Consider the following 13,796-nt stretch of genomic DNA (forward strand, 5'->3'; position numbering starts at 1 on the left):
ATACTACATATCAAAAAAAATTGTTATGTATTGATACTACATATTTTACTACTAGTACTAGTTAATACTAGTTTACTAGTATACTATACTATAGTAGTATACTAGTATACTAGTTTAGTATAGTAAAGTAGTTACATAATTTACTAGTAACAATAAGATATTTTTGTTACTACTAGTACAATACATATTAATATGTAGTATCACCGTATTGATACTACTATTATGTAGTAACATACTACTAGTAACATTTACATGTGTTGATACTAATTAGACCTGGAAGGGTGTTTTAGGAATTTATAAAATACACTTTATAGTCTCCACGAAGTTTTTGGACTAAAGAGTAAATCTTTTCCATGGATGGACTAGCCATTAACTGGGTCTGCTAGAACTGGACTAGCCAGTAATCCCTACTTCTAGTTTTAAGCAAGGATTGGCAATTGCCCTCCCAGCCCAGCGGGCTCCTAATCTTTTTTTTCTTTTCTTTTTTGAAATTGGGCTCCAAAGCCTATTTATTCTCAATCGTCCACATATAACGAGAGTTTGCTTGTCACTTGTAAGATTTCCAACTCCGCCACCAGGTAAAAACGATAACATCTAGAATGGCGGAAATGGAAAGTCTATTAATATCTGGATAGACAATTTGGTTCCTGCTCGGCTGCCATATGTACTGATAATTAAGGGCAAAGCCTCCATTGAGGGCAACTCGCAAGGAGGGCAAGTCTGCCAGAATAAGAGGGTCCTCAAACCAAGTGTTGGCTAGACTTGATCCAGAACAAACCCACACAGTCAACCCTAACCCAGCCTGCTGCTAGCTCTAGACCAACCTATTTTGTCTCTTTTGGTTCCACAAAGGAGAAGAGCTGATTTTGTGGCAACAACTAAAAATAATAGATGCTCTTCAATTAGCTAATGATAGTCCCCAAATAAAGCTTTGAGCTGATTTTGCAGAAAAAGTAAAAATGGATCCCCTTCCATGAAGTACATGGGGTACAATTTATGTTTTTGTCTCAATTTTCGCCAAATGGTCTCTAAGCCTTTTTCAGCGAATTTGAAAGCCCCTGTAAAATTGGAGCTTCTCACTGTTCTCCAAATTCTCTGAAGGTAAAAATGGAGAATCACAAAACTGCTGTACAAATTCTTCAACATAAAAGTAAAAAACTCTTGGGTCTTATTTCTTTCTATATGGAACGGATCAAAATTTTTTGTAGAAGCAGAAACTACTACATGTTATCAATGGCAGATAAGAGCGAATCAACATCTGGGGTCACAATTGCACGCGTAGTTAGCTCCCCGACAGACCAACACTGTTTCTTATCAGTATTGACTGCTACAACTTCGTTAACAAATGAAAAATGTGATCCTGGGGAAACCTGCATTGAATAGTAAAATTTTTGATCTCAAACAATGAAATAAATAGATAATCCGCAAAAAACAATATGATGATGATGAAAAAACTGGAACCAGGCATGACCGAAGCAAGGTCCACAGTCCAACCACTAAGACAAGTTACTCACTTTGCCATACTACAATTCGTTAATGAGGCTTTGCTATATTTGGTTACATTACAAGAACATCAAGCTCCAATCATATAATGCTGGCCTTGATAAAATGGAACCCTCACCCACATGATGAAAAGATTATACATAAAATTAGGCTCCAACCATATGACGTGGATCGCGGGTAAGAACCTATGTACGAGATTGTCATTTACACGAAAGGAGTTCGGGTAATGGAAATACTACAAATCCTAGAGTTCGGGTGTAGTACAGATTTTATTCCTATTTTGCAAGAATGCAAATGAAATCACTAACAATCAAGAGTATGAAATATCGAACAAATCTCAGCTAAAGAAAATTTGACGCCTAACAACTAAGTCATGCTAAAACTCTTCCAAAGATGACCCAAGCGAAAATAACCAGAAATATAAGAAGTGAAGTCTTGATTATATACAGAATGGTGTTATATACTGCACTTACATCGTAAAGGGTGTCTCCGACCTTCAATTTAACTTTGCCACTCTTGTACACCAAAAGTTTACCCACGAGTCCAGGAGGCAATTCTTCCAAACTGCAGCCTCTACCTGGACGTCCGACTGGTCTGGATGGTTTTGAGTTGCCAGCTGTTTCGTTGCTCTCTGCAGCAGCTGATCTCTTCGTTAAAGGCAGAGACGCTGGTAACTGAAGAAAGATCAGTCTAGGGAAAGGGTCCTCATCATCCTTCTGCGAACAACCAGACAAAAAATATAAGTACTGCATCTTATCTCATTGACAGTACTTATGATAGCAGCAATTGAGTTACCGTCAGTCCAAGATCTTCTGCTGGATTTAGAGCATCCTCGTTATAAGTCATGTTTGAGACAGCCTCCCCGAATTCCGCCTCATCAAGATGTACTGAAAGAAAATGTGAGAGTTATGCAATTTTATAGAAAGATCGACATCCCTTTAAATGCAATTAAGTGTGTGCCACCTCTTTTCTAATTGTCACTTGATGCTTCATTCTAGCATATAGCATGTATTGCTCACTGGGGCTGACATAGAGATGACCAGTGGGCAAATAGGTGAACATACTCAACGGAAAGCAAACACTTAGATCATCTCCATGTGGACCCTAAGGAGTTGACTAAGAAATCATGATGGAGAACTTATCTAAAGTAAATCATTCCTCTAATGGGACAACTCACTGCATACCTGGATTTCCAGAACCCGGTGGCCTCAGGGGCACGGTGACCGGATAGTAACTGTGGTAACTCTGCAGCAGCATCAGATGATAAAAATCAATTCAGGAGAGAAAGAGAGGAGGGAGTGGAATTATTGGAGTTTCATTGTTGAGCGTACCCATGGTTCATTGTATTTTTTCTCCATTTTTGGAGCTGATCCACCAATACCATCTACAAAGATACGGTTGACGAAGTTACAGACAATTGAACGATATAATTTAGAGAGAGTATATAATTTAGAGAGAGTATACCTGATTCTATCTTTGGTTTGGGATAATGCTTCGTGGAATTCCATGTAGCTCCTTGACCAAAAGCAACTTGAACCTGTGATTCTGCAAAGTAATACCAGAGATTAGTACCAACTCAACGAAATATCCTATCAAGCTATACTGATTCTGAGTCATATTTTGAACATGACTTAGTGGCCGGTGTGACAAACGAAACATTGATACTTTGTATTACGCTTAACCCACTCATTGCTGGTATTGGCAGGACATTCTCCCTAATGATGCAGGGGCATGTATCAGCAAATTACTCAATTTTTATTAGACGGATAACTGAACTTTCATGGATGTTCTAACATCAACTTTCACAGGTTTTAGATGTGATTATCATAATCTATTCATGTAAATAGAGCGTACGATATAAGAAAATAAAAATCTGCGCGAAAACTCCAACGATCAGCATATAACTAGAAAAAAGAAACTTACCTTTCTTTTCAATTTTGGCTCTTCCCCTTCCCCATCCAGTATTTTCCTATCAATTCAAAAAACAAAACAACAAAGGGGAAATATGAGCAATGTACACTAGATCAAAGTAACATTATGCACAATCTTTTCTAAACCGAAAACAAAGCCGCATTCAGAATGTATATCAATTGATCATGTAATCAGCCTAACAAGGACTGGCAGAGTTGAATCACATTCATCTAACACTAACAATAAACGCCATTACACGGCGCCCCATCTTAATTAAGAATACAAATACACCACAAAAATCACCATAGAAAATTGAAACAAATGTCAAGTAAAATGTAACCCCACGTACATTGAGACGGAGAATCCTTTGAGTTTCGGCTAGTATTTCATCATCAATAACCTCTCTGCGAACATCACAATACGAAAAAAATTATGGTTAAATAATCAAAAGGAAATTAAAACCAAATTCAATGTAAGAAACAAAGATCAATAAAATTTACTCTTTGGGTTCAACTTTTACTACTGGTTTCCGAACTGGGACTTTTGGGGCAAATCTAACCTGTATAAAATTTTGAGATTACCATTAACATTGAGTTCATCAATAATCATACTAAAAAAAAAAAAAATTGAAAAAAAATAAAATAAAAAATCCCACCTTTCTAACAGGTCTAGTTGATTCTGGTTCCATTACGTTTACCCTAATCAAGGGTTTAAGGGTTTAAGCTCCTCTGGGGTTTACTCACAGGAGAGGAGTCTACAAGAGGAGAAGATCCAAAAAGAGCCTAAATTTTTTTTTTTTATATTTATATCTGACAGAAGTCCCTTGAATAGTTACCTAATTGAGAAATAGTCCTTTTTAATTATAAGGGTATTATTGTAATTGCAGTAGAAAGTGATTATCTAGGGTTTTAGGGATTTCCAAATTCAACTTCTTCTTAAATCCTCTCTCTCTGTTTCTCTCTGGGGTTTTTGGCTGCAGCTGCTGGGAAAAGAAAGTTTTGAAATTTTTTAGGGTTTAAGGAGGAAGAATTAATCAATCAATCACAAGATGTATCTTCAGTACTACATCAATGACAACGGTGACAAGGTTTACACTGTTAAGGTATAAACTCAAAAACTCAAAATTTCTCTGTTTTAAAATTAGTGTACTTTGTGATTTTGGTTTTGTTTTTTCATGATTATCTAGTTGAGTTATTGTTTTGGAGTATGGGTTTTATCAAAGATTGAATTTGGTTATGTTTTAGAGGTCTGTTTGATTCTAGTTATTAAGGGGTTTTTGTAGAAAGTTCATTAAGGACTCCATTAGTTTTGATTATTGAAAGTGAGATTAGAAGCATGATAAGTAGACGGCGGGTACACTAATTTGAAATTGGATCTTTTGATTTTCACAAAGTATTTTTGTTCATAGTTCTTGAAATCCTTGCTTGTGAGGATATATGATGATGTGCACTGGACTTAGTTCTCTAGTATCTCATGAGGGGTTGAACTCAACTTTCCTTGAATCGGGACATTACAGGGGATACTAGTTGCTTTGGGAACTTTTTGATTCTTTTGAGTTGACAAGAAACGAAAGGGTTTTCTGTACTTCGATGTTGGTGGTGTGTTGGTTCAATAGTATGCTCTCACTGTTAAGGGTCTTACGGCTATTGTTCGATCTCATAACATGTAAACCTGGAGAAGGAAATATCTAAAGAAATGACTTTTGCAACAAGGAGTTATTTTCAAGACTTTCGAGTACATTGTATGAGTGTTTATACCAGCAAGAATCAACCGTTGCCATATTGGCCAGCCAAATAACAATCAGAGTGCGTTGTTTCTCTTAGGCGTCCTGTCCTGTCCTGTGTCTCCTTGTGGATTGTTTGGTTTTTGGATAGTATTCTTTCTAGCTGTAACATTATGTTTTTTGTGAGGTCGTCTTCTTACTTCTGTTTGTCCTCTTAACAGAAAGAATCACCACTTGGGAAGGCAACAGAATCCGCTCATCCAGGTAATGTGATTTGTTTTTGATGTGAGATTTAAGAATTTCTTGAACATTATATTTGTTGCGACACTGGTGATTTTTGGTTGATTTATCGCTATTGTTAATGTTTCAATAGTTGATCTGAAACCGCTGAATCTGCTTACAAATTTTAGTCATTGCATATCGGTCACTGCAAATTTAGGAGGCCTTTTCATTGAGATTAACTATTGCAAATTCGGAAGGCTTTGCATTAGGTTTGATTGCAAATTCTGTAATTCTGCTGTTTATCTTTGGTGCAATGTTTGTAAATTGCCTTTATATATGCGTGGTTGGGCTAAAATTTGCAAAAGTCTAAAGTTTCTGTGTGAAAGACTAAAATATCTGAATAATCCTTGGATAAGTTTAAATAAGTAAAGTATCAGGATTTTATTCTAGAGGTCATGATATCATGCGACAGTTTAAATGCTTTCTTTGTAGCATAAATCATTGTTGTCTGATGACAGGCATGAATGAAAGAGTGACACTAGTTGTGCGGTTTAAGATATGTTATGCGTAGTTAGCAAAGGAATCATATAGTAAAAACCAATTACATGTTAAAGCTTGTGAATGTACATAACTTCTATAATGTGTTTTATGAACTAATAAATGGTTTGAACTTTCATACATTGTAGTGCACATCTTTTATTTTCTTCTTACTGCTCAACCTAGTAATAGTTTCTTTTGCAATAATCTCACATGTTCTTGTACACTGCAGCTCGGTTCTCCCCAGATGACAAATACTCCAGGCAGAGAGTTCTTTTGAAAAAGAGATTTGGATTGTTGCCAACTCAGAAGCCAGCACCCAAGTATTAAGAAACTTACCTGACATTTCATACTGCGAGTAATGTTCCGTTAGATGTATTATGTTTCCAACTTCATTGTATTAGGAGTTAAACATGATGATACTGAACTTAGCAGTAACTATAGAAGCAACACTATTGTTAATGAGTAATATTTCTATCCAGTTGTATGTTTGAATTGCTCTGCGTTCTTTTATCTTCTTTAGGAATTTGCATTTTCAGATATCAGTAGTGTTTTGTTGGATGAAATATTTCTGAGCAGCACCTATAGCCGATCTCTTGTTCTAAATCTCCAGTCTTATGCTTAGTTATGTTTTGGAAGATTGTGATACTGTTTGAGACTTGCTTATTTTTGTAGTTAAGGTTGGGAATACTGAAATACAACCCAGTAACCTCTGCCAACACTAGAAAAAAACGCGAAGCGCCAGACTCTTTGGGGAACATAGCCAACAATCAGATGTACTTGTGCAAAGACTATTAATTGCTCCTTTTTCATTATCTGAGTAGATTTAGCTACTCATAAACATAACTTCATCCACCATCACTGTCCTCAATGACTTGGCAACTGACTCTCTGGTAAAAGACCCATCTTCATTTCTTTCAATCTCTAACCCCATCTCTTTCCACACCAGTGTTCTTGCATTTAATGGCTGATCAATCACCATTGGCAACAAGATTAAAGGACACCCAAACCCAAGTGCTCATGCACATAAATCCGTTTCCACTAGTTCTTTCCAAGAATCCTATCGGTAGCATGCTTAAAAGGTCTCTGGTTGATCCAACTGGTAACTTCCATAGTTCTAAACCTAGTTCTGATTGACTTAGTGTTGCTTCACTTCCTAGTGCTATTATATACCACTGATCCTTGCTCTTGTTTGTCGAGCCACTCCTTCATCCGCATCCATTCTGTCAGCTTCGTCGATCATATCAGGTGATGGAGGAGGAGGGAGTAATCCAACAGGAATTACTTTTTTCTTGAAAAGATTTTCGAGACCCAAGAACTCGGATTCCACTTCCAAACAGCGTCGAATAGCCATGACTTCGCCAAACCATTTATGGCACTGGAAACGCGATTCCCGTCAGTGACGCCCGACCGTTTTATATCAACAGTTTCGAAAACTCTACCAAACCGAAAGGCCAAGTTAGATGGAAAAGGAATCCAACTCGGAGGAACTGTCGAGTCCATTGCTGGCTTCTCCTCCTTACTGCTCGACTCATTTTCACCACTCACTATCCCGGAAAGCCGATGGAGGCCCAAAGAAACAGTTGACGGATGCATTGAATATGGTAAAGAAACAGCAAGGAATGTCAAGCCTTGACGCAATAGCCGGCAACCGGTAATTAAGGAGCAAAATCTTGAATAATCCAATCAGGTTTAGCTGTTTCAATGAAACTGGAGACAGGACCTTCGAGGCCATCGTAAGCTCTCTTTATTGGTGTGTACATAGTAACAAGTCATATACAACTGCATATCTTCTGTCAAGAGTGATTGAAGTTGTGTAATTGATATCATATATTTTGTTTACTAAAATAGTTGTGTAATTGATATCTTATATTTTGTTTACTAAAATAGTTACGTTGATATACGTTAGAGTCAATCAATGGTCAATCATCTTAATCATAATTGATTCCCTAGATATTGTATCTCCATGTAAATATAAATAGAGGTTCTTACCTCTCTGTATGATTATCAAAGAAACTCAATTCTTGATGGTCCAGAGCAGGAACATCTGATCTTAAGTTGTTTGATCAAATTCCTGTGGGAATTTTTTTTTTATCATTTTTTTTTTCCTCTTTCGTCTTTTGATTATGGAAGGAGAACAAAGTCCTAATGCTTCAAGCCCTACTAGGCAGTCAACTTCAATTTCTTTGGATATTGCTTCTTATCGTGATCCATTTTTTGTCCATCCATCGGACAACCCCAACGTTGTTCTTTGTAGCCCTCCATTAAACGGTGATAACTTTGCATCGTGGAAGATATGAATTATTGATGGATCTATTTCCAAACCAACTGATCCGGCCAAACTCGCAGAGTGGATGCCGGCAGATGGTCTTGTCATCGGTTGGATTCATGCTGCTATTCTTCCTAGCATTAAAGATAGTGCTTCTTATGCTCCTACTGCTTATCTTTTCTGGAAAGATCTCGAGAACAGGCATGTTGAGTCTTGTGCTCCAAAGCTATATCAATTGAAACAACAACTTGCCTCTATTAAGCAGGATGGTTCGTCTGTGATGGTTTTTTATGGTCGTCTTCGTGCTATTTGGGATGAAATGGGTGCTATAAGACCTGTAAGTACTTGTATTTGTGCTAATGCAAAGGATGCTATTGATCATCTTAACCAAGATAGAGCCATGGAGTTCTTACAAGGCCTTCATGATAGGTATGCTGGTCTCCGTTCTAACATTTTGCAGCGTATTGAGTTTCCACCCTTGTTAACTATTTATAATTTAGTCCGACAAGAAGAGGTTCAACAATCTTTGGCTAATACCATCCAATTGTTAAATCGGCTACCCTTGTTGTTGCTCGTCATGAAAGTGATAGCTCTTCCAAAACTAACAAAAAGAGAAGTTATTATTATGATTACTGTCATAAAGATGGTCATACTAGAGACCGTTGTTACAAACTGAATGGTTATCCACCAAAATATAAGCGCAAGGATGGCACAACTTTGGCTACCACTTCTGTTGTTCTTCAAGGTGTGCTACCAGAACAACATGATGCATCACAAGGGATGATCCCTCCACCAACTACTGCTGGTCCGCTTTTCCCTGGATTATCCGCTGATCACTTGGCTCGCTTGGCTGCTTTTGCTGCAACACTCCCTGCTATAGCAGACGAACAACCTAAAATGAATCTCGTTGGTACGTTTTTATGTTCCTTAGATACTGAATGGATTATTGATAGCGGTGCTATCCACCATGCATGTTCATCTCTAAAAATATTTTCAACTTATAAAATTGCCCCGCCTAATATGAGTGTTTTATTACCTGATGGTACAAGGGCTTTGATTTCTCATATTGGTATTGTTAATCTTTCCCCCACTTTGATTTTAAGGGATGTTTATTATTTACCATCCTTTAAATATAACCTCATTTCATTGAGTAGGTTATGTTCTTCTTCAAATTGTGAAATTACTTTTTCTCATAATTCTTGTCGTTTTCAGGACCGATGGACGAAGAAACTTATTGGTCAGGGTGATTTGGTTTCAGGCTTATATCAATTGCGCTCTTCTTCGGTGCTTTATTTTATGAAAAATAAGCCTTTTGATCTATGTCATTTTCGCCTTGGGCACCCTAGTTTAGGTCGTTTTCGCTCTCTAATTAATCGTTTTAATTATATGCATTATACTTTGGAACACAAATGTGTAATCTTACCTATGGCAAAACAGTCTCGCTTACCATTTAATAAAAATATTACTTTTAGTACATCTCCGTTTCAATTAATTCATTGTGATATTTGGGGACCTTTTTCGGTTCCTTCTTTAAATGGTGATCGTTATTTTTTGACGATTGTTGATGATTACACTCGTTGTACTTGGGTTTTTCTGATGAAATTAAAATAAGAAACCTTAAAATAGTTATTTTATTTTTTTAACCAGGTTATTACTCAATATAAGAAACCTGTTCGTCGTGTGTCTACCGGGTCGGGTTCATTTATAATTCCTGATCTTCAAAAATTTCGATCCGATAATGGATCTGAGTTCTTATCAAAGGAACTTCAAGCTTATTTTTCTAAAATGGGAATTGTTCACCAACGATGTTGTATTTATACTCCACAACAAAATGGTTTTGTTGAAAGAAAGCATCGACATTTACTTGAAGTAGCTCGTGCTCTTCGTTTTCATTCCAACCTTCCTATTCAATTTTGGGGGGAATGTTTATTGGCAGCAACTTACTTAATTAATAAAATGCCAACACAGCTTTTAAATCATATATCTCCACATGAAAAATTGTTTGGTACACCACCAGATTATTCTGCTTTACGTGTTTTTGGGTGTCTTTGTTTTGCTCGCAATATCAACATTAAAACTAAATTTGATCAATGGGCTACACCCTGCATTTTTCTTGGGTATCCTTTTGCTCAAAAAGGATATATTGTTTATGATATTGAAAGACGTCGAAAGTTTGTTTCTCGTGACGTTGTCTTTTATGAAGACATTTTTCCTTTTGATGAGACTAGTTCCTCAAAACCATCTACAACTACGTCATCTAAAGATGATGATTTTTTCTTTGATTTTCCACCACATTTACATAAAGATATATACCCTTCAGATTCCACTATTAATCGTTCACCTGCTTTCGCACCTATTTTGTCTACAACACCACCTTCTCCCATTTCACATACTACAGCGGACCAACACAATTCACCACTTCAGGACTTCCCAATTAATGTTAACACTCATGCATCAGCATCCCCTTCCCAAACAAGTGTCCACATCCATGAACTTCCACCTGATTCTCAAACTAGTAATGTTCATGAACCCACACTTGATTCTGATCACACAACTGATCCTGTTAACTCTTCTAATCCTGTTTTACGACGATCGGAAAGATCACACAATTTACCTTCTTACTTAAAAGATTATGTTTGTTCTTCTGTTGAGTGTTCCCAATCTCAACCTTATCCTCTTACAAATTATTTGTCGTTTGATAATTTTAGTCCTTCTCATAAAATTTTCTTGACCACAGTTTTGAACACAGCGGAACCAACTTCTTTTAAGGCTGCTATGCAGATTTCAGTATGGAGCAATGCTATGGTTGAACAAGTTCGGGCCTTGAAGGACAATGACACTTGGATGGAGATGGATTTTCTTCCTCCCGGTAAATCTATTGTTGGTTGCAAATGGGTTTACAAAATTAAATACAAATCTGATGGTAGTATTGAGCGATACAAAGCTCGTTTGGTTGCAAAAGGTTATACCCAACTTGAAGGGGTGGACTATCATGATACGTTTGCTCCTGTTGCAAAGTTAGTTACCGTTAGAGTTTTGCTTTCTTTAGCTTCCATAAAAGGTTGGCATTTACACCAACTTGATGTTAACAATGCATTTCTTCAAGGTGATCTTGATGAGGAAATCTACATGCGTCCTCCACCTGGATTTGGTAAACCTAACCAAGTTTGTCGTTTAAAAAAATCTATTTAAGGTCTTAAACAGGCCTCTCGCCAGTGGTTTGCGAAATTTTCGTCCTCCCTTATTGCTGAGGGTTTCCAGCAATCTACTGCTGATTATTCGTTGTTTACTCTTCATTGAAAATATTTATCTCTATATGTTTTAGTCTACGTCGATGATATTGTGATTACCGGAAATGATTCTACTGCTATTTCTCGTCTAATTTCTCGTTTAGAAACTTTGTTTTCAATTAAAGACTTGGGTCGTTTACAATATTTTTTGGGAATAGAGGTTTCCCATTCTTCTAATGGAATTTTTCTATGTCAACGCAAATATATTCTTGATATCTTGCGTGACTCTGGCCTAACCGGGAAAAAGCCATCAACATTTCCTATGGAACAACATCTAAAGTTATTACCCATGGATGGTGCTCCACTTAAAGACCCATCACAGTTTAGGCGCCTTATTGGTCGCTTACTTTATCTTACGGTAACCAGGCCCGATATTAATTATGCGGTTACCTATTTAAGTCAATTTATGTCTTCTCCTCGAGCTGCACAACTCGCTGATGTCTTTACGAAGCCTCTTGGTGCAAACCAGTTCACGAAGTTAGTAAGCAAGTTGGGCGTTTGTCAAATTTCTGCACCCGCTCCAACTTGAGGGGGGTATTGGCGTGTACATAGTACCAAGTCATGTACAGCTGCATATCTTCTGTCAAGAGTGATTGAAGTTGTGTAATTGATATCATATATTTTGTTTACTAAAATAGTTGTGTAATTGATATCATATATTTTGTTTACTAAAATAGTTAGCGTTGATATACATTAGAGTCAATCAAGGATCAATCATCTTAATTATAATTGATTCCCAAGATATTGTATCATCTCATGTAAATAGAGGTTATTATCATCTCATGTAAATATAAATAGAGGTTATTACCTCTCTGTATGATTATCAAAGAAACTCAATTCTTGACTCTTCAAGTACGGTACTTCTTTGGCAGGGAGGGACTCTGCTTGGTCACGTAAATTCTCATCTTTTGGCAGTGGGAAAGAGACCACGTTGATGAGGCTTGAAGAAGAAAGGTCGGAAGCGAGATTAGGAAGGAGTCTTTGGATGTTTCGTGGAGTGGAGATGAAAGATATGTGATGACCCATGTTAGCCAAGGACATTGCGAGCTCTAGAAATGGATTCAAATGACCAAATGCTAAAAACGGAACCATAACGATATGTAGTTGATCATGTTGGGAATCCGTGGGAAAAAGATACCACCAAATCTCACGGAGATTACCAGATTGCTCAAGAATAAGGCTGTTGCTCTCTTTATAAGCCACGACCGTAACCTAGTAGGCAAGTTAGGTTTTAAAAACCATGGCAAATAATTTCAAAATTGAACACAGGAAAACAAGTTTTTGCTGGTTATTAGTCGACACGATTTATTTTACACGTCAAAGTTTAGGGTTGAATATCATGACAGACATGTGATTGTTATTTTCAGAGATGAAAAGTCGTCACGATATTCATCCGAAGAAGATGACGATAAAAAATAAACATGAAAAATGGTCAAGGGAGGTGAAAACATTCCTCAAGACCACATAATTATAATTCAACAATTTCGATTTTTCTGATCTAATTTGATATTCAAACAAAGTCTGCTTTACTCTTTTCGATAGAGAAAAACCCCTTTTCCTTTCCCACGTAAAAAAACAAGTTCCCTTAGAGTTTTTCTCTACTTCTTTTGGTTTCTCCCCTGCCATGAGCGGCTAACCGGCTGTTCATAGGCCCTGATGGGTTAGAAACACATAAGTGAATAGCATTTTCTGCTAAATATGGGTCATGTATTGAGATGATCAAGGCCAATTTTATGTTTGAACCAACGAAAGTGGTAGTGGCAGTCAGGAAATCTTCTGCAGCAATCTTATTATCACACGCTGAAGTTTGATTCTTATCGTAATCTGTTAGGTAATGATTATAATTAATCCCTCTCAACTTGTTACTCTTAATCACGCCGGATCTGAGATTTCATTTGCTTGATACCTTCTTCAATTTTTAATCTTCTCCCATGACATTTGTAAGAAATCCCAACAAATTCATACACCTGGTAGCTTTTCTATCGAAGCCTAATCTTCACCCAATTGAAGCTTGTTTCTGTGATGGTAATTTAATTCGATTTCCAAAATTAATTTTTTATAAACCTAATCTCTCTTCTCAAACCCAAATTTTTACTATTTAAGCACTGTAAGATGTTGAGGTTCTTACCCATGATGTGCTCTCATTACTCTGATAAAACCTTTACCTATTCCCCATTGCAACCAACAACCCTCAAAACCCTTTTAAGTAGCTTTTCAGCTGAGTGCGTGTATCACCATGTATGTTGTTTGGCATGGTGATGTTTCCTAGTTAATAAATCAACTTTAAATATCATTGAATCTGAGTAGTGGAAGACAATTTAACCTCAATGAAGTTATTCCC

At 36.9% G+C, this 13,796-nt stretch overlaps 2 protein-coding genes and 1 pseudogene across 2 annotated transcripts; 1 reads left to right on the forward strand and 2 right to left on the reverse strand.

The window, feature by feature from the left end:
• Positions 1 to 940: 940 nt before the first annotated feature.
• Positions 941 to 4,169, reverse strand: LOC113335826. Its single transcript, XM_026581864.1, has 10 exons — positions 4,070 to 4,169; positions 3,915 to 3,973; positions 3,764 to 3,818; positions 3,427 to 3,472; positions 2,968 to 3,048; positions 2,835 to 2,887; positions 2,688 to 2,748; positions 2,299 to 2,390; positions 1,977 to 2,219; positions 941 to 1,370 (listed from the first exon to the last, which is right to left on the reverse strand). Exons 1-10 carry the CDS (start codon positions 4,100 to 4,102, stop codon positions 1,221 to 1,223), a joined length of 873 nt encoding a protein of 290 aa, XP_026437649.1. The 5' UTR covers positions 4,103 to 4,169; the 3' UTR covers positions 941 to 1,220.
• A 188-nt stretch (positions 4,170 to 4,357) lies between these two features.
• LOC113335788 (H/ACA ribonucleoprotein complex subunit 3-like protein) lies at positions 4,358 to 6,438 on the forward strand. Its single transcript, XM_026581828.1, has 3 exons — positions 4,358 to 4,516; positions 5,359 to 5,401; positions 6,129 to 6,438. The coding sequence occupies exons 1-3, from the start codon at positions 4,463 to 4,465 to the stop codon at positions 6,224 to 6,226; spliced, it is 195 nt and encodes a 64-aa protein (XP_026437613.1). The 5' UTR covers positions 4,358 to 4,462; the 3' UTR covers positions 6,227 to 6,438.
• Positions 6,439 to 6,722: 284 nt separating this feature from the next.
• Positions 6,723 to 13,587, reverse strand: LOC113335559 (annotated as a pseudogene).
• Between the last annotated feature and the right edge of the window lie 209 nt (positions 13,588 to 13,796).

This window comes from Papaver somniferum, unplaced genomic scaffold, assembly GCF_003573695.1.
Source record: "Papaver somniferum cultivar HN1 unplaced genomic scaffold, ASM357369v1 unplaced-scaffold_15, whole genome shotgun sequence".
Lineage (NCBI taxonomy): Eukaryota > Viridiplantae > Streptophyta > Magnoliopsida > Ranunculales > Papaveraceae > Papaver > Papaver somniferum.